We start from the raw sequence: 25,620 nt of genomic DNA, 5'->3' as shown, positions 1-25,620 counted from the left end.
TTGTAATTTAAGTTATAGTGTTTAACAAAAATCCCTAATAAAGACTATTTTTTTTACAATTTATGGTATTTGGATATTTAACTTTAAACACATTTTGCATCATTTGTTAAGTAGACATTTTTCTAATTCCTAACTCCTAGCAAATAAGATACCTAAGAGTCTAAATTCAAGTTTTTAACCATCAGTGTGAAATACAGTTGTGCTTCCATTGATCAGTTTGATATATTTTTCATAGTTGCAGGGAAAAGACAAGACGAATGTGTGCTGTTTTACTCTGAATCCTTAGCCTGTGTGGCCCTGCACTGAAAATGTTCTACAAAAGCTCTGAAAGTGTAATAAATTACACTGCGTCTTTACATAACTGTTGTGACATAACACATGAAAAGCTCCACCTTGCCCCTTTTGAGTGAAGTTTAGGGAAGCCCCTCTGTACTCTGATCTCTGTCTGTCTTTCTGCAGTGCCCCTCTTGTCTCCTGGAAACCTGCGTGTGTCAGAAGAGTGGTACAACCGCTTCAGGGTCACCTGGGATCCACCTCAGTCTCCTACAGTGGGTTACAGGATTGTCTACCAGCCCATATATGGTACATACACACAATAAACACACACACTGGGGCATGTAGTGGTGCTAATTCTTACATTGTACGTACATTATAATCAAACGGTGATCCCAGACCGGTTAAATGTTGTCTAAAGTTTCCGAGCACTTATATTAAAGGCTGTGTTTTCATCTCACACAAGCACAGCAGAGAACCGTTAGACTGCTTGTTGTCATCACAGGATTCTTAGTGCATACTTATTAGCCCTGGATGGGACACAGGCTTGTCCAAACATACTAATCTGCTCTTAATGGGAGCACCCACCAGACACAAACCTGTGATGAGGGCATTGTGATTAAAGGATCTTACACCTTCTCTGATAAAGACTTCTTAGTTTTTCTAAATAAAAAAAGCACAAGGTTTTAAGGGAAACATCAGCGATCCAGAGCTGAAATAAGACATTACCCTATTCATTTATTGTCTTGAAGTAGTGTTAAAAGCCCATTTGCACTGTTCTGCTGCTTCTGTGGTGCTAACTGCTTCATGCCTTCATGACAAGCCTCCAGTCTTTGCAGCTGCCATGTCTGTTTTGAGTTGTGAGAAACACAGTCACTGCATCTCTGAGGATTGAGCTTCAAGCAGACGGCCTCCATTTATTTGAATCTAAGAATTAAGTTAAAGGGAAATACATTTCATCATGCTGCTGTGTTTTTTACTGTGAGAGTCTCCGTTCTTAGATGGAAGAGAAGTACATGTGTGTGCCAATACACACAAACATGCAGACATACCCACACAGACTGTTGTGAGGTTCTAATATGAACCACTTCATGTAACAAATATATACAAAGCATGCATGTGTCTAACACCACAGACTCATACACACACACAAAAAACCGCTGTGGTCAGTGATGTGTTAAGATAATTGCTAGTCTTTGTTGTTATATTTTTGTTGTTTTTATAACAAATACACCACAAACAATACAGACAACAAAAGACAGACAGGATGAGATCATGAGTGAGGTGAAATGCTTAACTTTATATACCTTTCAGTACGTGTATAAAAAAAAGGTAAAGAAGCTACTCAACAGTATGAATGTGTGGTTTCTTAGTCCAATCATTTATCTTAGTAATCTTTAGGGTCCTGTTTATCTGGGATTGATAGACAGCAGGGTCTCAGCCCTTCAAGATGCAGTTAAAACAATCCTCAAGAATTGATTCTAAGATCTCTCTAAAGTTGATTTGTCTTTATGTTGTTATTCTTCTTCTTGTATTGGCTTTGTTTCTTTTTCTACAAATGAGCCCCTTCACATTACATATCTGCAGGATTACTTTGTCCAGCACTCTTTTATGGAAGTTATTTAAAAAAAGATGCATTAAATGAGTTTGTTTTTATTGTATCTTTGTTAAACTCTAAAGGCTAGAGTAGTGTGTATGCATTTCTGCTGTGCTTCTGTTTACAGCAGGAATGGAAACACCAAGGATGAGTGTATAAGTGCATGCATGCACGTGTTGCAGCTCTATGAATATGTATTAGCAGATTGCCTTGTGATTTGTAGTGATAATGGTGACAGACTTATCACTCATTGGTCTGGCACTTTCTAAACAAAGTCTCCATGAGACAGAGACTGTAGTCGACAAAGCAGCTTGTCTATATTAGTGATTAGAGGCTGTTTTTGTAGTGAACTGATGTTTGATATATTTACCCTCATGTTGTTGTTGGAGAATGTGATTGGTTGCAGACTTACAGCCACTCCCTTTAACATTGCAGATAAATATATTCATGCCAGTTAGCCAGCATGTGGCAGTTTGTCTTTTCTCTTTTTCCCATTTTTTCCTCTCCTACACCCATATCTCTGCAAACAGATGTGCAGAGTGTTTTTATTCCTCACATTACAAAAGCACCTTCTCTTTCTAGCTTGGTCGTTGTAGTTGATGTCTGAAATGACAACTCTCTGTCAGATTATATCACTCCAGCTCTCAGCATTTAATGCCAGTGTTTTGAAGTTAATTTCATGAGTTGGCTAAAAACACACATCCAGTCTGCTTTCTCTTCTTTCCTTTTTCTTTCTTTTCTTTTGTTAGATTTTGTAGGGTCTTAAAGAGACATTTTATGACTAAAATAATATTTAATGTCCCTGACAGACACACTGAACCCTCACCTGTTATGATCAAGTACCTGAAAATCATTAATCTTGCACTGCGTATTTGAGTTGGTTCTAGTGTAATTTATTTATTTATTTAAGAATGAGAAAAGATTCTTAAGATAGCATAGCAAGATATTTCTGTCTGCATAGCTTTTCAATCATCAATCAATCAAGCTTTATTTATACAGCTCCTTTCATACAAATCAAAAGCAATTCAAAGTGCCTTACAGCGATTAAAAACAAGAAAAAAAGCGTAGGAGCATAATGTCTGAAAGCAGCATCACCAAATGTTTTAGTTTTACTCTGGGAAGATGCTAAAGGAGAAGAGCTGGAGGATCTTAGGGGGCTTCCTGGTACATGAAGGTAATGTGTCTCTGAGATGTGGTCTGGTGCAAGGCCATCAGTGCATTCAAAAAATAGTAAAATCATTTTTAAATTGATTACAATACTAACAGGCAGCCAGTGTAGAGATTTTAAAATTAGCGTTGTGTGCTATCCTTCTGGTTTTTGTCAACACTTGTGCTGCTGCTGCTGTAGCAGATGTATGGACAAAATGACACAGGGGATTGGATTAATTGCAGCTGGTTTATTGTATTCTTTGGTAGATCAGAAAGGAGAGTATTACAGTAGTCTTGTCTGCCAATTACAAAAGTGTGCATCAGCCTCTCTGTGTTGCGTCTTGGATTGGGATAAGTCCAAGCACATTTAGAGCAGATGCCAGTTTATCTCTCTGAGCTTTTGGCTTAATGATGAGTACTTCTGTTTGGTCCTGGTTGAGCTGTAAAAAGTTCTGTTACACCCAGGCTTTAATATCTACAATACAATTTAAAAGGGAGTCAATCAGCCCAGTGTCATTAAGAGACCCATCACATAGAGCAGAGTGCCATCAGCATAGCTGTGGAAAGAACTGCTGTGCCTCCTGGGGACGCTGCCAAGGGTTAGCATGTACAAATTGAAAAGTAACGGTTCTAAAATTGATCCTTGTGGTACCCCACAGGTAACCTCATAATGTTCGAAGGAGTGATCATTAATGGTTATGAAAAACATGAAGTAAACCATTTAAAAAAAACAAAAAAACTTTATTTTAATTTTTTTGTTATATAACAAGACAAGAAAACAGACAGACAAACCATAATAAAAAGGAAGGAAAGTAATAGGCATGCACATAATTGGAATGGAAAGCTATCAAAAGACAAAAAAAACAAAACAAAAGAACAAACAGAGAGAACAAAGAAAATATACATACATATATGCCCATACTGCAATTTAACAATAAGGTGAGCTATTAAAGAAGTAAACCATTTAAAACATTTCCAGATAGATGAATTTGGGGATGAACAGTTTCCACAACACCACTGAGGGTTTTGTTGTTGAGGTTTGTACAGATCCCATTTGCCACTTTTAGCAGGGCCCTCTCTCTGCTGTGATGTGACCTAAAACCAGACGGAAACATTTCTAACTTAGTGTTTGAGTGTGAAAAGGTATTTCACTGAAAAGTAGTTTCTCTAACATTTTGAATGGGAGATTTGAAATTTTTAGGTGATAAAATATCTAATTTCCCTTTAAGAGGCTTAACTATAGCGGTTTTATGATCCTTTGAGAATAAACCGGGGCTGTAGAGAGTAATTTACTTTGGAAAGTATGTCTTCAGATACAGAGTTAAAACAGATTTTTAAAGGGAGTTTTGAATTAGATCAGGGGAACATGTGGAGGGTTTCAGTTATGTTACTGCTTTCCTGTGTGTCAGCACCAACCAGGACAAAACAGTTGTACTGATCATCACATTGTACAGTCATGGCCAAAAGTTTTGAGAATGACACAAATATTACATTTTCACAAAGTCTGCTGCTTCAGGGTTTTTAGGTGTTTTTGTCAGATGTTTCTATGGTATAATGAAATACAATTAGAAGCATTTCATAAGTATCAAAAGCTTTTATTGAGAATTACACAGAATTCATGCAATAAGTCAATATTTGCAGTTTTGACCCTTCTTTTTCAAGACCTCTGCAATTCTCCCCGGCATGCTGTCAATCAACTTCTGGACCAAATCCTGACTGATGGCAGTCCATTCTTGCATAATCAATGCTTGGAGTTTGTCAGAATTTGTGTGTTTTTGATTGTCCACCCGCCTCTTGAGGATTGACCACAAGTTCTCAATGGGATTAAGATCTGGGGAGTTTCCTGGCCAAGGGCCCAAAATCTTAATGTTTTGTTCCCCGAGCCATTTTGTTATGACTTTTGCTTTATGGCAAGGTGCTCCATCATGCTGGAAAAGGCATTCTTCATCACCAAACTGCCCTTGGATGGTTGGGAGAAGTTGTTCTCGGAGGACGTTCTGGTACCATTCTTTATTCATGGCTGTGTTTTTAGGCAAGATTGTGAGAGAGCCCACTCCCTTGACCGAAAAGCAACCCCACACATGAATGGTCTCAGGATGCTTCACTGTTGGCAAGAGACAGGACTGATGGTAGCGCTCACCTCGTCTTCTCCGAACAAGCCTTCCTCCAGATGCCCCAAACAATCGGAAAGGGGATTCATCAGAGAAAATGACTTTACCCCAGTCCTCAGCAGTCCAGTCCCTGTACCTTCTGCAGAATATCAGTCTGTCCCTGATGTTTTTACTGGAGAGAAGTGGCTTCTTTGCTGCCCTCCTTGACACCAGGCCTTCCTCCAAAAGTCTTCACCTCACTGTGCGTGCAGATGCACTCACACCTGCCTGCTGCCATTCCTGAGCAAGCTCTGCACTGGTGGTGGCCCGATCCCGCAGCTGTAACACCTTCAGGAGACGGTCCTGGCACTTGTTGGACTTTCTTAGGCACCCTGGAGCCTGTTTGGCAACAATTGAACCTCTCTCCTTGAAGTTCTTGATAATTCGATAGACGGTTGACTGAGGTGCAATCTTACTCGCTGCTTTAAACTTCCCTGTTAGGCCCTTTTTGTGCAATGCAATGATGGCTGCACGTGTTTCCTTGCAGGTAACCATGGCTAACAGATGAGGAACAATGGTGTCATGCACCATCTTCCTTTTAAAGTGTCCAGTCACTCAATCATGACAGATTGATCGCCAGCCTTGTCCTCATCAACACCCACACCTGTGTTAATGTGTGTGACACCTGTGTGTCATTGAAATGATGTTAGCTGGTCCTTTTGTGGCAGGGCTGAAATGCAGTGTACGTCTCTCATATACTGGCTAAATACTATAGTTGCCGATTGATATAACAGATTCAATGATGTCGAACTATGTGCCTGAACAGGAACAGAATATGTGCAGGTTAGTCATACAGTTGGCTCAGACACTTCACACAGCTAGTGAAATTAGCATAGTAGCTAGCTAGCTGGCCAATGAATGAACAATGCTGTTACTGTGATATTTTAGTGTGTGAAAGTCTCAGTAACCCAACCGGGAATTATCTCATCATCAGTCACATAAATAACATTAACATAGTAAAATAAGTCAGTGCACAGAACTCATACACAGTGTTACACTCTGCAGCTTACCTCGGGCATGTTTACTTTGTACTAGCAAAGTATTACGCCCGCCAACTGAGAGGGGTTGCCCTAGAGCTATTAATACATATTAATACATGAATTTAACGTTTTAGTGAGTGAATTAGCAAACATAAAAAATCTCTGTTACTTTACTCTGTGATTAAAATATTTTTGCAAAAGTTCCTAATAAGTTCTTATAAATGTTAAATCAGGTTTGATTGGTGGCGTTTCGTAAACACAATAACGATCTCTGTCTTCTGTTCTTTTTGTCCATCAACATGTTTACATGTGTCTGCCTTTCTCAGTTCCAGGACCAGTTCTGGAAACAACAGTGGGTGAAAATGTGAACTCGGCCCTGCTCCCAAACCTACTGAGTGGGACAGAATACAGTGTCCAAGTGACGGCTTCCTACCCCACAGGACAGAGTGAACCACTACTTGTGAACACCAAGACATGTATGTATCTTCTTCATACAACTGCAAAAACCTGTTCTGTTGTGAGAGAATTTAAACGAGTTTCCATCAATAATAAACTATTTAATGCATGAGTCATTCTAACATAAGGCCTATTGGAGCCTATCATCAGCATCACCTTGATGCTTCAGGCACAATTTGTTGTATAGGACAGTTTGATTGACAAAGAGAGCAGCATAAAAATTATCTGATGAAAAGTAGGAGCTTTTTAATATGCAAACAAACAGATGGACAGACTGAAGAACATCCACATGTTTTAGTCAGGGAAGTAAAACAAACTTTTTATACATATAGACTTGGTATCATTCCAGAATTTAACTTCTCATATATTTAAAACAAGTGTACTGCCAGAGAGGGAGAAAGTGAGAGAAAATGAGTAAACTGTTGGGTGTGTACGTTCATGCAATAGTTAAATTTTCTCTGTGAACCTCCTCACAGGATAGTGCTGTGTCACAATCCATATTCAAACATTATGTTCTCTTTTTGGCTTATTCCTCCTTCATGTTTATTTGGCATTTCCAGAAAACTACTGCATCACCCCCCATACACACACTTTAAGATCTACTGTTGTCTTTTGGGATTACTTCCTGATTGGACAGAAGGGATTCAGTGAAAGGCGAAAACAAACATGCTCTTACTTTAATGGCTTATGAATTTCTCAAGCACATTAAAACACACTGCAAAAGAGGTTTTAGCTTTTTACATTTTCAGAAGAGATATTTGTCTTTAACTATAAGGAAAAATGTCATGAAATAAAAAGTAAAGACTAAATGTAGTGATTCATGGATTAATATGTAACAAAAACCCAAAGGGGATTACTGTTTTTCTACAATTCATTTATCAATATGCTCCAGTGATGTGCTTTCATCTGTTCTTTAATCATCCCTCTGTTGGATGAGTGACAACTCCCTCACCCCTTCTTGCCTCTATAAAGCTCTCATAATGAAAGATGCTTTCATAAGAAAAGAAAGATCAATTATGAGGCATTAACAAGTACATTTAACAGTCATCCATATTTAAACATATTACTGCGTCCCGTGTGTGGCACTATAAGTTCATCCTTCTATGTCTACATCATCAAAAGTTTTTCTATGTTTTGAAGACCCATTTCATTGCATACATGTGAGACAGTTCCCTCCCATGCATCAAAGTCATATTTGTGCTTGTTATATGTCACAATTTATGTATGCGTGTATGTTTGCGTGGGGAATTAAAAATGACTCATCCCTATATATTAAGCAAATCACGTCTTCCCTATCAGACCCAAGCGATTCACACTGCACTGATGAATTTTAAAAATATCAGGTTCTCCACTAATTCACTGAGCATATCTTAATTCATTGTCTGTATTTCAGCTCTTCAGTGGACAAACTCTGATTTTATTAAGGGGGGACGTGTTCAGTCATTCGTCATTCTAATAAGGCAGATACAGTAACATATTTCCCTGGATGCACAGCTTTACCATGGGAGCCACCTGGCGTGTTTACACCAATAAATTACACACTAGCATGTAGCATAAAGAAGTAATTATTGGTACCTTGAGGACCATATACTGAAATGAAACTGTTTCCCCCAAATGAAGTTTTATGTAGTTTGTATTGTGGCGCTGGCACAATGCCTGCACAGTAAGAATTAGTATTTCCCGAGACCAGTGAAGGGAGCTCAATCAATGTGGTCCCAAGAAATGTTATTGATTTAACACATTGTCGTAAAATTGAAATAATATGTTGTTATTTCACAGAGAGGGAGAAGTTTTACTGTGAGAGGATTTCCTGATGAGAAACAGGGAGAAGTACAACGTGGAAGTCATTTGTTAGAAATTATCGGAGCATGGCTTTAAGTCTGGAGAAATCAGGTCTCACCTGCACTTTGTCACACACATAAAGTTTGTATGTCCATATAGTTAAATCAGGGTTTATGTATGTAGTGACCTTAAAATTAACACCAACCTCACCTTTGAAAAACATGTCACTAACATCACCAAAACCGCCTTCTCCCACCTAAAAAACATCACCTGACTCCGCCCACTACTCTCCTTCCCTGCATCTGAAACCCTGATCCATTCATTCATCACCTCCAGAATTAACAGCATCCTATATGGCTCATCATCCAAAGTCCTCAATAAACTCCAGTTCATCCAGAACTCAGCTGCCCGTCTATTCACTCACTCCCGTTCCCGTGATCAAATCACCCCTGTCCTCCAAAACCTCCACTGGCTTCCTGTCCCTAATGCATTCACTTTACTTCCTCCTCCTGACCTACCAATCCCTCCATCACCTGGCCCCCTCCTATCTCACTAACCTGCTTCACCCTCACAACCCCTCCCGTGCTCTCCGCTCCTCAAATGAAAACCTCCTCTCCCCACCCTGTAGGACTAAGCACCGAACCTGGGGTGACAGGGCTTACTCCATTGCTGCCCCCGCTCTCTAGAACTCCCTCCGCAAACACATACGCAACTCCACCGACCTACAAACATTCAAATCCCAGCTCAAAACACACGTCTTCAGAACTGCTTTTAATTGTTAATGTTTTTATATCCACTGTGTTTCTATTTGTTTCTTTTATTTTCTTTTATTGTGAAGTGTCTTTGACTTTTCTGAAAAGTGCTATATAAATAAAATGTATTATTATTATTTTATTATTATTATTATTATTATTATTATTATTATTATTATTATTATTATTATAGGCCACAACATTTTAACCTTTATCTAAATAGGAGAAACTCACAGAGATTAGAATCTCTTTTTATCAGTCAGGTGTGTCATCGACATTAGAAGTAGCAGCACAGTTTGAGTTTCTGACTAACTATTAGCAGCTGTATATACAAAAATAATACAAGTTACATGACTACAATACTTTAAAACATATAGAATAACTAGTGAGACAGCAAATGTGTATTAAAATGTGCCTACCTCCAAATCCTTCTAAAGCACCTTTAAGGTGATCCAGTGAAACCAGCTTATTAAGTTTTGGTCTTTCAAAGTAACGAGAGCTGCAGACTTAAATGCATATCCTTTGTTCCATCTTTTCCTGATTCTCATTGCAACATTAATCCTTTCTCGTACTTTTTCTCATTTGTCCTTCTTTAAACATGACTTTGCACACAAACAATTGTACCTTGTAGTTAAATTCAACTCGCCAACACACTTTCATTGTATTCCCTCTCGTCCTTTAACTTATGCTGATTACTTCTGTAATCAAACAATGACGGTTGAAATGTCCCAGATGTCCCTCGAAACAGGAAATTAAATCTAAGATTTCCTCAAAACATCCAGATTGTTTGAATACAACAAAAATATATTGCCTGAAACCAACATTGAAGACGAGTAACAGTCTGCAGAATATTGTGGGCGGCCAAAGATTGTGTAAACATTTTGCCAGTTTGACTGGCCAGCATTGAGCTGAAATGCAGAGCTTCATGTTGGTCATGAATCTGCTATGCCAAACTAACTTTGTTTGGAGTAAGCTGTCAGTCCAGAAAGTTATCTCTTACAGTAAACTTAAATGTGCGTCTATACCTGAATACACATGTCCACATGTGTTGACATGCATTTCTGTGCATGCTGTTGTTAATTTTGCCTGCCTGTGTGTGTGTGTGTGTGTGTGTGTGTGTGTGTGTGTGTGTGTGTGAGTATAAGTATCTTTGCATATAACTGACAGGAAGGATGGGTTATTGTTTGCATTATTCAGTAGTATTTAGAATAAGGCACCTGCCATATGGTCCCAGCATAAAACATCTATTTATTGGTGCAAGGGCCAAGTTTATTTTATACCATCAGCACATTCTGTTAACAAGGGAGAGAGGGAGAGAGAGAGAGAGGGAGGACAAATGAAGAGAGACTGGCTCCTGGGAGGTCTGCTTGCCCATGGTTCACTGAAATCTCACTACCAAACAAGCTTCACATTTTTAAATTGCTCATGGTATTTTGCATTTTGCTGCATCACTCTTCATTGTTTCTCAGCAACAAAGACAAACACCAAGCTTGCCTAATTTTGTAACTTGTGATTTTCTGTAGGTTCTACCCAGCTCTGTGTTGTAACTGGACTGTCAGATTGAAATATTTCAACTGTTAAACTTTATAGATATGGAACACTGTTAACTCTGCAGCAATATAAAAACACTATATGAAGATATTCAAGTGCAACTTGTCTGCTTGATGCATAATGCAGACAATGTAGCCCAAGCTGTAGCAAAAAAACTTGCTGAGTCTATAATCTAAAAACTTTTAAAGGGTTATTTTCACACTGTTGTCAGTCAGTGTTTAAAGTTTAAATGAAATATAGTGAGTGATGTTCAATAAACCCATTTTAGTCTTAATTACAAAACTAAAAACACTTCTGTCAAAGAAGTCATAATTTACAGTTTCTCTGCAAAACTTCAGTACCCTGAGTAAGATGAAAAGTTGCCTTAACCCTCCTGTTCTGTTACGGGTCAAATTGACCCTTTTTAAAGTCCATTTTAGGCAATATGTGCCTTCCAAAGTAGCTAAATACAGCATAGAAATATGGGCAGCATGTGACAGAAGAGGTGTCTCGTGTTAATTTATCAACATCACTTCATAAAAAGAAAAAAATTAAAAATGTAAAAATGAAAGCAAGTAAAACGAGCAAGTTATCCTCATTGAACCATGTTCTGTGAGAATTAAAGAACACCAATGCACTATATAATGATTTAAAAGGTTGGTAATGGAGTTAAAAATAGATTAAAAAAATTGTTTATTGGGATTTTTGGGGATCTGACACTTTTGGATCATTGAATATGCTTCGGGTCAAATTGACTCAGGAACATTATTGCTGTTACTGAGAAACGAACATAACAGGAGGGTTAATGAATTCAGTTTTGTCCATACTTAGTAGCCCACATGATATAATATTGGAGCTAATACAGATAAAGTGACATTACAATTGTGATGGGGGGTTCTTATCAGAGAAGCAAAAGAGACAAGCATAAAGAGCATGTTTATGGTTGGAATATGTAAAAACGTGTGCAACATTTGTTTTCAATTTTTTGTGTGTACATTGATGCCAGGATGATAAACAGAGGTAACCAGTGTTAGATTTCAACTTTACTAATCCCCTTATATTTCATTGGTTTACAACATTCTTCAACATTAAAACACAGGGACTTTTGATTGTCTAACTCTACTCCTCTGTTTGTGTTTTCAGTGTTCCTCGGTGTCTCTGGCTTGTCAACCTACCAGGTTCGCCCCAACAGCATGTGCGCGCAATGGGAGCCTCTTCTACATGCAACATCATACAGAGTCTCAATACAGTCTACCCTCAGTGAGTACTTTTTTTTTACAGACAGTGTATGTTTACATTGCGGTTTCCACTCCTTATCTTTGCTCCAAAAGTAGTGAAACAGTAAGTTTATGTCTTTATTTAGTATCTTCATAGTTCTGCTTTTGACACCAGGGAGGCTCCAAACCACTCCGAGCCGGTCATGATTGACTTTTTTATTCTGGTGTGAATTAAGTGTAACTTTATCATCTTGCTGAAATGTGGTTTTAATCACACCTCTTAACTGCTGTTAAAAAAAAAACTAAGTATCTCCAGATTTCTGTGTGGAGATATTTAGTTTTCTGAAATAAGCAGTAGTTCCAAAACATATACACAAACACAGTCTACAGCAACATCTCTGTGTGCACCTTAAGTCATCCCCACATGTTTCAGCGTTCCATATTATGAGAAATATGACTCTTGCCAACTAAGTGACTGGAGTAAAATTCAGGCACTAAATCAGAAGTTTTACTAGGGTTGGGATCTTTGGTGAGGTGGCTGGTTTGGACTCCAAAGTCTGCACGTCCTCAAAGATTTACAGCCTGTCCTCATGAAAACGTCTCCTCTGTTTATTATTAACACAGAGACAAGTTATCTCAGGACTCTGTCAGTGTGCCACATGTGTGTCAATTATATATATCTTTCCAGTCCTCTGGATAAGTATTGATATGATTCCTGTGGGAAATAAATGTTATTCTGTCATTTTCACATGGCACTGGTGTACACTGTATAGGATATATTCCTAAATCTCTGTTTGTACAAAGGAAAGGAAATACAATGCATGTAGTCTCTCCCTAGTTGATGACGAGGGATGAATCCGCTTTCTTTTCAAACAAAGCAAACCTGGTTCTAGTTCCGGGATGGTGCTCATTCTGGTCTGGAGCTGGTTCAACTTGCGAACCAACTCAGCACCAGTTTGTTTTTCTACCCGCTCAAGCCCGTGGAAGAGGCAAGTCATGATGTCACTCCTTATGGCCGCTTTTACCAACAGCGCTGGCTAGTGCAAAATTTTTAGTGGCTACGTTTACATGAAACATTTAATTCCTCTTTAATTCAGAATTAAAATGATATCTTCTTTAAGAAGATTCAAAATGACCATGTAAACACCTAATTCCGAATGAAAATGACCATTCTGAATTAAACTTAAATCCGAAGTAAGTGGCTGGTTTATTCTGATTTTAAATCCAAATTGAATAATTCCTCGATCATGTATACGCTCACTCCGCTTTAAATTCATTTTGGTCGTTCTGCGCATGCTCGTTCCCTTGTCCTGTCGTGATGACGCACATATTCCTCGCTGGCGGCCACATATTCCAGGCTGAGGTAGAGCAGCTGTTGCCCTAACCGGCTTTGATTCGCCAAAGTACGGTCTTTTGCCTCACCTCTCCGGTCCTCTATCTCTCCTCTCCTCCTCAGCTGACGAAAGTGAAGCGGTATGTATGTGTGAAGCTGCTTATTCAAAACTATAATCAAAATCAAAGTGAAAATTGTACTTATTGTGTGGTCTTCCATGTTGTAACCGAAAATGAAAGAAGCAGGAACTGGAGTCTGTTTTCTTCCTGTATACAAAAATACGTCATGCCCGCCCCTGTCCAATCAGAACCCTTCCCAACCCCAGTCCTTAAGCGGAATTGAATAAAGACGATTAAACGTGTTTTCCATGTAAACCTCAATTTGGAATTTCTATTTCCATGTAAACGCGAAGGAGAATACTTTAATTCTGAATTATTTCATTCTGAATAATTAATTCTGAATTAAAAAACATCATGTAACCGTGGCCAATAACAACAATGGCGGACAACGTAGCATGCTTGCTAGTGTTGCTCCTGGCTTAGCCTTGGAATCCATTAGCTTCGTCTTTGTTATTTTTTCGCTAAAGGAAAATGGCGGAAAAGCATTGGGGGTTTTTTGGTCACGGCAACCCTGCCTCTCGCAAATGATGTAAGCAGTTCGCGGTTCCAGACCAGCAAAGAGTCGGGTCTGCTCTGGAACCTGTTTCCTGGTCGGGAGCCGGTTCTCTCGCAGTGGAAACACAAAAAACTGATACTCAATTGAGCGGCTGTGGCTCAGTGGGTAGAGTCTGTTGTCCATCAATCGGAAGGTTGGCGGTTCGATCCCAGCTCCGGCAGTCACATGCCGAAGTGTCCTTGAGCAAGACACTGAACCCCGAATTGCTCCCTCTGTTGTTCAGAGGTGTGTGAATGTGAACGAATGAGATTAGCTAACACTGATGGTCCCTTACCCTAGCAGCCTCTACCATCAGTGAGTGAATGGGTATGAGTGAGTGAATGTGACAAGTAGTATAAAAGCGCTTTGAGTGGTCAGAAAGACTAGAAAAGGGCTATATAAGTACAAGTCCATTTACCATTTACCATAGTACGGCTCCGAATCGGCCCTTAAACTGCCTCAATGGAAAAGGGAGACCTGATCATGTCACTGTGTCAGAAATAAAATGAATGAGAACAGAGTGTGACCATAAGAAGCTTTTTTGTGCACACAAAGTTACTGAATGGAAAAAAGATGACACAAGGAAAAAAGGATAAAAAGGTAAGTAATGAGAAAAAAATATTTGAAAGAAATGTTTCAAAAAAGTGATGAATATCTCTTTATCCTTCTCCTTTGTTACGTCTTCACGTTCCCCTTGAATCAAATGTTTGAAAAACCAAAACCTTTTAAAAGCAACCTTACAAAAAGACAAAAAAAAGTTTGTCTTTTGATGTTTTATGTCCTCAGACAAAAGTCGTACAGCCCAGGTTCCTACAACATCTGCAGTTAAAAACAGTCAGAAGGGGCACTGGTGGTCTAGCGGTCTAAGCGCCCCACATACGGAGGCTGCTGTCCTCGTCACAAGGGTCGCTGGTTTGATTCCCGGCCGCGACCATTTTCTGTATGTCTTCCCCGCTCTCTTCCCGCATTTCCTGTCTCTCTTCAGCTGTCCTATTGAATAAAGGCAAAAAGCCCCCAAAGATATAACTTAAACCCCCCCCCCCAAAAAAAACCAGTCAGAACTCTGACAGCTTCTTAATATCCTTTAGAATAAAAGACATAATGTTCTTTAAAACGCACTTCCCTGTGTTTGTTGTCATTATGAAGCTATTGTGTTGGTTGGTTGGTTGGTTGGTACATATTGTTGTTTCCAAGTCTCCTCTACTGCAGCCAGTTTTTACATGGTGTATGAACTTGTTGACTCCTGGATATCTGCTCACTCCTTTCATTATTTATATGTCCGTGAGAAAACCTTTGTCCATGTTTATTTTTCAAATGTCAGCGTGTGTTGAAAGGTCACATAGAAAGCAGAACATCATGCAGTGGTGATGGGTTTTCACAAACAGCTCTTACATGATAATGTCAAAAAGATGCATGGGCTCAAACACAGCATTGCATAATGTGAATCTCCAGTTTTCAGCTGATATTCAAAACTGTACAACTAGTAGAGAATCTTTTCAGAAGTAAATCTGACGTGACATTTAGAGTTTGATGTTTCTCTAGCTTTTATCAGACTGTGTAAACTTACTGGACAATTCAAAGTGTCAGATAGTTTTGCTGTACAAATTTGTGACTGATTACAGTAATCATTACACTGCTCCTTTGAAAATCAGCTTCTCCTTTACAGGAACATGCACACAGTTAGTCATGTGTATTTGTTCACCTTTCACTGCACTCTAACTCCAGAAATAAAAGACAGCAGACAGAACATAACATCTGTGTGATATTCCTCCTCTCACACTCTTCAAGCTATCTCAGTCTCGCCCTGCCTCCTGCCTGAGCTGCGGCTGAATAGTCGAGCTGGAGTGTAGAGATTTGGTTTAATCCACACAGAGCCAACCAGCTGCTTAAACACCTTCTCAAATGGATGAGTGCAGCCTCTCCGTGACAGCTGTTTCTCTAAACTTTATTATCTATGGCTGTTTCCTGTGCGGAGGACGAGCTAATTTGTCACTCTCAAAGATTACAGACACATTAGGAAATAGAATTAGACTAATGAAAGTGACAAATAGCAGCTATTAGAGAATGTGTATGTGCACTTTACACTTTTCAATTTTCTTTTTTTGGCTGCCAACGTAATTTCTCATTCACGTTTTTGGCAATGCTGTTCCTCTGCAGCTTTTTAAAATGAAAACAAAACTGAAAATGTTTTCATTCAGCAATGAGATATTATTATAATGTGAGACTTATTATTTTTAGTCAATATAATGATGTTTTTCCTACAATAATTCCAACTGAAATGTCAGATCAGCCTCCCTCCTGCAACAGTCAATGAATGAATGTGCACTCTTTCACCTTGCTTTGTTTTTGAAAGGATGTTTTAACATGTTGCATCGGATATCGCTATTTGTCTGTGATTAAAATGCAACAACTAAAGGAAGGATTTGTATAAATTCAAGGTGATCTGAATATTACTGTGTAGAGTACTGACTAATTTCTCAGTTTGTTTTAAATGGTAAATGGACTTGTATAGGGGTGGGAATTGAGAAGATTTTTTCAATGTCAATGCCATTGTCGATTCTGCTTATAAATCCAATTCCTTATCAATTCTCCTAACCATTCCTGAGTATTATTTTGAGGGGGAAAAAAGTAGTTCTACACAGTCTTCCGCACCAAAAGGAACCATTTTATTTTTTTCAATAGGTTGACCTCATTCTCCGCCGCGTGAGTCTGGATGTAGAGCCTGGAGGAAAAGAATTTGAATTTGGAGAGGAAAAATCATTTTCCTCCAAGGGTCATCGCGGAGGTATTTTACCCGCTTTCGGTGCCTCATTTTTGGCCGCATGAATCCGGACGTGGTCCCTGTAGCCTGGAGGAAAATACTTTGAATTTTCCTCTCCATGTTTCCTCGTGGTTGAAGGAGTTTTGCGTCGCAGAGTGTGTGACGTACTGCAACGTACCGCGACATGACGTGACGTCGTGCTGGGAAATGAATCGTTAAGAAGAATCGATAACATTTGAGGTGTACAATTCCGATGAATTTGATAAATTGAAACCAGTTGTATGTCGAATCCGGTTTTCGATTCCCACCCCTATACTTGTACTTATATAGCGCTTTTCTAGTCTTTCAGACCACTCAAAGCGCATTTACGCTACTCGTCACATTCACCCATTCACACCACATTCACTTACTGATGATAGAGGCTGTTATATAGTAGGGACCATCAGTGTTAGCCAATTGCATTCATTACACATCAGTAAGCATTCACAATTTGAAGTTCAGGGTCTCGCTCAAGAACACTTCGGCATGTGACTGCTGGAGCTGGAATCAAACCGCCAGCCTTCCTATTGATAGACTACCCCCACTGAGCCACAGCCGCAACAGCTTAACCTCTAATGTTCCTTTGAGCAAGGCACTTTGCTGCCTAACTTCTCTGATAAAGCCGCTCAGTATCAGACTCTGAAAGAAAGCAATCATGCCCAGCAGCTCTGAGGCTTGAATCTAAAACGGAGCAAAGCCAAGAAAAGGAAATTTTCTTCTTAAATCAGGAATAGAAGCTCTTAGTAGTTTGAGCTCATTTAGACTTTAAAAAATGTATCCAAACTGTATTTATTGTAAGTTGTATTTATGTGTGTTTTTTGTTTCATACAGATGGTCAGAAGCAAGAACTGAGGCTTGGAGGCCAAGCTTCTCGACAGTGCTTCTTCGACCTCACTCCCAGCAGCCAATACCAGATCAGCATTCACACCCAGCTGCAGGATATGGAAGGACCCATTATCTCCGTCACAGACATGACACGTATGTTACAAAATATTCTGTAAATGTAATAAATATTGCATGTGTACCTTTGTACTCAGGACAAATGTATCTTAGTTTATTAAAAAGTATTTAGGACCTTAACTCAAATTCCCCCACTGTCACAACTCTCTTCAGTTCTCTCTCTGCCTCGGCTCAGCTTCCCTCTGCCATGCATCTCTCTTACTCACTCACTCCTGTAAAGATACAGAGGTGAGACAGATGCTCAACCTCAGGCTTCCCTCTCCTTCTCTCTCTCTCCCTTTCTCTCTGTCTCATTTTCTCTCACCGAGAAATTACTGGAGTTTCAGTTCATTGGTCAGCTGAGGTACTGGGGTGTGTCACACAGCTCCAGGCTCAGATCAAACACAGGGTTAGAAATGATGGATAGTAATGGTCATGAACAAACATGGACACACACAGAGTTTGTGATTGATCAAAAGATTGGAAGAAGACGGTCATGAAAGTCATGAAATCAAAAACGGACTATTTTTAATTCTAAAAAAATACCTTTCAGTTTTAGAAAATAACTGAACTGACATGTAACTTAACCTGTTGGGGTAGAGCTATGTTGAACTGTAGTATGTACTGTTTGGTAGTCTATTCTTTAACAATGCATTATATCCTATATGATGAACACATTTGTATGTTGTAACCTATATGGTAACTTGCTCGTATATGCTCGTATAGTAATATAACAATAATAAGCTTTATTTATATAGCACTTTTCTTAACAAGGTTACAAAATGCTTCACAACAAAAAAGCAGAGAATTTAAAAGCATAAAAAAACGGTGCAATCAGGGGGGAGAAAAAAGACAGAAGCAAAACAAGACATCTGAATGCAGAGCGAAGTCAAGAATTAGGGGTGGAGGAATGCCTTCTTATATAAAAATGTTTTTAGTGAGGATTTAAAAGCAGTTAAGGTTGTGGACTGTCCAATTTGTCAGTGGCAGGGAGTTCCACAAACTTGGAGCTCTGATTGAAAAGGCCTGGTCACCTTTTGTTTTAAGGCGGGATCTTGGCACAACCAGCAGAGATGCATCCACAGACCCGAGGGGCCGCGCAGGCACATAGGGGGTTAAAAGGTTGCTTAAATAGTTTGGGGCCTGTCCATTTAAAATTAAAAGTAATAAATAAAATCTTAAAATCGACACGATAAAAAACTGTCAGCCAATGTAAGCTTGGGAGGACAGGAGTGATGTGTTGGTATTTTGCTGTGCCTGTTAAAATCCGAGCGGCTACATTTTGAACTAGTTGGAGTCTGTGGAGGGAGCTCTGACTGATACCTGTTAAAAGTGCATTACAATAATCAAGATGAGAAAAAATAAAAGCATGAATGACTTTGGACAGATCGGAGGGGGAAAGGAATGATCCTATTTTGGAGATTTGTTTGAGGTGGAAAAACAGGATTTAACAGTATTTATTTAACAGTAGTACATGAGTGTCAATGCAAAGATCTGTGTCAAATGTAACTCCTAAAATTTTTGTAGGGATAAACGTGTAATATTTCCCTCTAAAATAAAGTTGCACTGCAGTAAGTGGATTAAAATGAAACTGCTGAGACAGACGGATAGAAAGTACCTCAGAGTTGTACATAAAAGCAGCACTTAGATAATTTTTTTTATCATAAACACTGTTAACAGGAACATTGGGATCGTCTATCTCCTACTTCTCAAAAAATGTCTGATGCAGAGAGAGATGGCTAAAGCAGGAAATAGCAGACAGAGAGAATTAAACTAATAACTAAGATTAGCTGGTCGTTGACTTGACACAACACCAAAGCTCAGAAACTCCACAGTGTTTACTATTCAGTGTAATTTGCCACACTGTGCCACCAAACTGAGATCCTCTTCTTGGGGCAGTGGCCGATGTTTCAAAGATGTTTTTTTCGTGCCGTACGCTGGTCTGACAGAAGCCACTTCTTTCTGCAGAATAATTGGCTTGGCACTGAGATGTTCTTAACCTGTGGCTGTTTTGACTCTAACAAACTGCTTCTGGTTAGACGTACACAAGACCGATGAGTATGGAAATCCTGCTGTCCCCATCCTAAAGAAAGGAAAAAAGGAGAAATATCTGGAAAAAAAAGTACAGAGATAAAGTCTGATTGCTGTAACACAGTGGAGGACAGAAGGATTAATGCAACTAAACACAGCAGCTGGATTCCTTGTGTACTCATAGGTTGTAAATACAGATTGCACTTGAAATCTTTTACTCTAAAAAAGGTCCAGAACTCAGCTGCTGGAGGAAGGAAGAGATTAGAAAACTTTCAGACTAATAGAAAAAGGCTTCTGCTGTCTCTCAATGCGCCAGCTTATTGACTGTGTGTATGTGTGCATCGGCGCACGCGTGTGTGTGTGTGGTCGGCAGATAAACCCGATGATGGTACCACTTGTCACTGCCATCATGATCGATGACCTTGTCTTGTTTCCCTTCTTGTGTGTGTGTGTGTGTGTGTGTGTGTGTGTGTGTGTGTGTGTGTGTGTGTGTGTGTGTGTGTGTGTGTGTGTGTGTCCAGTGCCAGCACCGACTCAAGCTCCGACTGAACCCCCCACCACAGAGCCGCCCCCCACCATCCCGCCTGCCAAAGAAGGTGAGCAAAAAGCCCGACACAAGCACACACATACACAATCACACACACACTGTTATTATTTTCTAGCTTTGTTATTTTCATAGAGCTCTGATTACATTTTGTGGTGTCTGCAGTGACCTGACACCATCGTTTGTTAGTTCTTATAAATGTTTTTTATGATACAAAGTCATGCAGGCAAACTTGTAAAACATTGCTCTCTTTATAAAAGGGCTATTATAAATGTGTCTTAAACTGAAATTATTAAATTTTTTATTAGGTGATAATGAAATTCTCTTTCCACAAGACTGTTATAATTTTGAGTGTTTTGTTTGCCTCTCACCTTTTCTAGTTTTACTCATTTATTATTTATCAACCTTGATTCACTAAAAAGACGTCATACTCAGAATTTTTATTTGCAGGTATTTGTAATCCAATATATGATTATAGATATGATGAGGGGCAAAAAAAGTCTGGGTGGGAAGTTGCCTTCAAGGAAAATGTATTGTTCTTAACGACACCAGCTCTTAGATTTAAGGCTAGGCAAGTTTATTTATAAAGCACCATTCATACAAAGAGCAATTCAAAGTGCTTTACAGAGTTAAAAACAAAAACCAGAACAGTAACAATCAATAAAAACATACAGCAAATATTTAAAACATTCTATAAGCATTATAATTTTCTATGCAGCCAGTTAGGTTTGATCTTCTCTCTCTCTCAATTCAATTCAATTTGCTTTATTGGCATGAACAAAGACATGTAATTGCCTAAGCACATATGATTTATACACATACATTACATTTATATTCATCACATATTATATTCATTACGCATATATATTCATTATATATTATATATATTACATATTTTATACGCATTAATAAACAATGGTGTCACCCATACAGCATATCCCAATGTCCTCACTTGATGCGGTATGCTCATAAAACCTTCACCTAAAATCAGACATTATGGGATGGTGCTTCCCTCACACATATTTAGCAGCCGGAGGAGCTGCTGACCCTTCCCCCAGGTGAACTGTTGGGAAGTTTGTTACTATTTTAGTAATTTTCCTGTAGTGGGAATCTCTCTCTCTCTCTCTCTCTCTCTCTCTCTCTCTCTCTCTCTCTCTCTCTCACTCTCTCTCTCTCTCTCTCTCTCTCTCTCTCTCTCTCTCTCTCTCTCTCTCTCTCCTCTCTCTCTCTCTCTCTCTCTCTCTCTCTCTCTCTCTCCTCTCTTTTTCTCTCTCTCTTTGTCTCTCTCTCTCTCTCTCTGTCTCTCTGTGGGGGGAATTATTACAAATGATCAACCCCCCTTCACTGCTCTGAAGTCCGTAACTTGCACAGTCTTACTGTCCCGCCAGACACAGAATCCCAACTGATCTTGTCTTAACTGAAATGACCCCTTTAATCATTAACATCCTGTGTATGACATTTAAGACTACAGATCATGCAAGTCACGCTGCCCTCACAAGATTTTGAAGCACATGATACACAAATACAAGTGGGGTGTATTTAAGGTAAGGAAAATTAAAATTGAAAGATGCTTTAATGGGTTTCATAAGAAGACCAAAGAGACTTCATTGTGTTGATTATACAAAGTTTACTGTTGTAGATCTGCCAACAAAAAGTAATACCACTCTAATCCTGGTTTAGGGCGTTGGTTTGATTTTGACATTGGTGGGGACATCCGGCTGTCTGATGAAATAGCTTCTAATGTCCATCTTTCTTTTCTTGCCTGCCGACATCCTCAGACATGAGTGCACCGTCAACACTGGCGAAACCTGCAAGCGAAACAGCCTACCGGGAGCTAAGCAATCAAAAACAGTCCGGTCTCAAAGACGTATTTGGGAGGCAGCGCCGAATTGGGAGAGGATTTAACCCTTTGTGTGCATGAAGCACATCCCCCCCCCCCGCAACCTTAATATTGGTGGGGACATTTCAGCCGTCGTTTGAGATTGGTAGGGACACGTCCATACGGTCCATACACAATTCTATGCCATTGGGCCCCGCAGAGCTAACCTTATAGCGAATGGCCAGCTTCTGCTCCAGTGAAGTACCTGCATAAAATCTGTATAAACTCAACTCGTACTCACTAACAGAACACCCAAGCTCCCATATTCGGGTTTCCAATAACACACAACACGTCCGACAACTATAATAAAGCTGTGATGTTAACAGTTACACACAGTTTGACTTTACAAAGAAATTAACAAACCAGAAATCTCTTTTTTTTCGCAAGTGTATTTAATAACTTCTAACCCAAAGTATTCTTTGAAATCAACACTTTAATCATTAACCCCTCAGTGCTAAAGTACTCTCCTTTGATAAAGATTGATTAAAACAGATTTTTTTCAAAGTTTAAAATTTAAATTTCAAATTTCATTTTGAACATGTACAAATATTTTTACAGCCTAAGTCATCAAAAGTATGGCCGCATTTTGGAAGCAGCATTTTGCTCCATTTAACCATGAGTTAGCAAGCTTATGTTATAACCCAGGTCTCAGACATAGTGGTGTCAGTTGGGATGTAGTTTCCAGGCGTGTTTACTATGACCCAGGTCACATACATACTGGTGTTGTGTGCTTGTCTCTGGCTCTGGAGGGTTTCTTATGTCAAGACCCCAAAACTCAGAGTCTATGTCTTTATATTTTACGGTTTGTACATGCCCACAGATATTGTCGTCATAAACATTGAGTAACCTGCGGGTTTAATCTTTATCATGCAAACCTCGGGTTTCTCCACCAAAAATGTCTGGCCACTTGATATTTGCTCACTTGCTAATGTTCTGTCCACTCACCAGTATCTCACAGATCTGAAAGTCTTCAACCATTATGTCAAGATATAGATCCCCCCACATAGCAGGCAGTCGTACTCTGCTGTACTTCCATGGACAACATACACATATGTATGTCATCATTGTTTACATACAAGGAGTGGATAAGTCCAGTAGTAAATATCTCATGACTTAAGACTTATTTGGAGCAAGTTACAAGTTTACAGTCCAAGCCCTCACGTCCAACCCAGACCATCCCCCACCCGCCTTCTCTGTTCCTGTCTGATGGGTTCAGGTGAAAGAGCACCACAAACACCACAGACCTGAACGGACACACCTGCTGAGCCCGTCTGCAAGCATTTCTGTCCAAGTTTGTGACCTTTGTCAGACCGATTCTTCTGTCTACAATGACAGGCAACCTTTACTCAGGACAGAATCATAGAGACAGGGAGAAGGAGTAAGCAAAAGTGATCCTGTGTGTTTAAGTAAAGAGAAACGGCGATAAAGACTAGAAGTGGAAGAGACTAAACAAGGTGACGGGCAGAATGAGAAGAGCATGCAGAGATCTAGCTGCAGTGAAAAAGAAGAGGTGGAAAATGTTGGTGACGAGTGGGGAGAGTGTTCATGACAGATAATAACACTGACAGAAAGAAAAGCTCTCAGTAATATCATGGCAGCTTTTATCACAATCAGCAGCATAAAACCCTGTAATCAAAATATTTTCCAGCTGACCTTTATTGTGACATTTGTAACAAGCAGCAGAGCTCCACTTCTGAAGTTCTGTAAAATCCACAATAAAAGCATTTGTCTCCTGCAGAAATGAAAGTCACAGTAGAGTGGCTTTTTGTAGTTTATTTCTTTTATCAAGCTTTATTCCATCACATTCTCTCCTTTTCTCTTTTTGTACGTATTCACACTTCAAATCTCGACACCTTTCCTCACACATTTCTCCTCGGTGTAGATTCACTTAAGGTTATTTTCAGATTATTTTTTCTGTGAAGAATTGGAGTTTAAAAACTTGTTAAAACTGGAAAAATAACTTTACGGCAGCGAAGATAAGACCACTGGGAGCCGTTTAGAAGGAGAAGAGGAAGGAGAAGTCACTGCTGGACCAGGAATATGAATGAGCAACTTGCAAAAGAAGAGGAAAAACTAGAAAACAGTCGGTAGATATAACTCATTTCTGAGATAAAATCAGTTGGGAAAGTTATGGAGAGTGTACTATAGCTTTTAATCTTATAACCTCTACAGTGTGAAAATTAATCTGAGGATTCAGCCGTTGCATATTTACTCTTTGCAGCAGATGTATTTTTGCAGTGCAGCTCTTACTATGCATATTTACTCAGTCTGAATACATTAGGCAGTCAGTTAACATTCAAGTTGTGTTCTGTCCTCTGCTGACCTTCATTCTGTATGCAATCACTTTTTTAAATGCAGAGACAAACGATGTGCTTGACTAAATCTACATATCTCTCTCTCTCTCTCTCTCTAGTGTGTAAGGAAGCCAAGGCTGACCTGGCATTCCTGGTTGATGGTTCGTGGTCCATTGGTGACGACAACTTCATGAAGATCACACGCTTCCTCTACAGCACCATGGGATCGCTGGATCTGATTGGACCAGACGGCACCCAGGTGCAAACACACCCACACATGGATCAGGGGGAATATTATTAATGACAAAAGACGGACCTAAAGGGGAAAACTGATGTGAACAAGATGTACTTTAGCTCCTTTGTCTAACTTTAAAGTGACATATTATGCAAAATCAACTTTTTAATGGTTCTCTACCTGAAATATGTTTCCCTGGCATGTCTACAAACCCCCCATAAATGGCAAAAAAACATTCTGCCCCTGTTCTGATTTCTCCACCTTTCTGTATATGTGTGCTGAAACGAATCGTTTCAGATTTCTGTGTTTTTCATACGTCGCAATGACATCAGGTCTGTAACGGAAGTCAGAGCTCGGAGCTTGTTCAGCCCATAGACTGTATAAAATACAACTCAAACCCCCCTCTGTTTTTTATTACCTGCACACGTGTGCTAACAAGGAGCTTAGGAGGGAGGCATGCTAGTTGTAGGCTGTCTTGAAAGGTCGGTTTTACTCCCCACGTCTGCAGATTTGGAGATCTAGTGGATGATTTTTATTTTTCATGGAAAAGTGCCAGCACTAGTTAGCATAGCCACATAGCTACATGTTCGTTGCTGTGTACCAAGACACACGTCGACATACTGATAAATGGATAAATGGATCATGTAAATCTGAATGATGCTGTGAGTATGTAGAAATTAACTATATTGCCAGTCCATACAGTATCCCAAGTTAACCTGTGGAAGTATAAATGTGCCTGAGGCTTTTAATTTCCTTTCACTGGCTTTACACTCTCCTCTTGGAAAATGTATCCTCATGGGAACCGGAAAAACAGAGAAATGGCATCCAGCCAAATGCAAACCATAAAATTTATAACATGCAGAAATGTTCAATCAGTAGATTTTTAATAATCCACAGAAGAGAAATTATTGTTAACAGTATGCAGTGTATTAGTTCATTTTCAATTCTAGTGTGTGCGTGGTGTAATCCTCCAAAGTCTTTCGGATCCCTATGAACTCATTCCTTTGGGGTTTTTAGTCGTACCA

The 25,620-nt window shown here is 39.4% G+C and overlaps 1 protein-coding gene across 4 annotated transcripts in view; it reads left to right on the top strand.

Moving 5' to 3' along the window:
• Positions 1–25,620, top strand: part of col14a1a (collagen, type XIV, alpha 1a) — a 173,862-nt gene that overhangs the window by 74,932 nt on the left and 73,310 nt on the right. For all 4 annotated transcript variants that reach the window (XM_034696948.1, XM_034696946.1, XM_034696947.1 and 1 more), the window contains 6 exons: positions 460–582; positions 6,476–6,625; positions 11,813–11,929; positions 17,505–17,651; positions 20,165–20,239; positions 24,480–24,619. In XM_034696948.1, coding sequence (XP_034552839.1) covers positions 460–582; positions 6,476–6,625; positions 11,813–11,929; positions 17,505–17,651; positions 20,165–20,239; positions 24,480–24,619 — 752 coding nt within the window. The remainder of the gene's footprint in view (positions 1–459; positions 583–6,475; positions 6,626–11,812; positions 11,930–17,504; positions 17,652–20,164; positions 20,240–24,479; positions 24,620–25,620) is intronic.

Source organism: Notolabrus celidotus, chromosome 12 (genome assembly GCF_009762535.1).
Source record: "Notolabrus celidotus isolate fNotCel1 chromosome 12, fNotCel1.pri, whole genome shotgun sequence".
NCBI classification, from domain to species: domain Eukaryota; kingdom Metazoa; phylum Chordata; class Actinopteri; order Labriformes; family Labridae; genus Notolabrus; species Notolabrus celidotus.
Note: the sequence above shows the minus strand (reverse complement) of the source record. Positions and strands in the feature narration are given on the sequence as shown.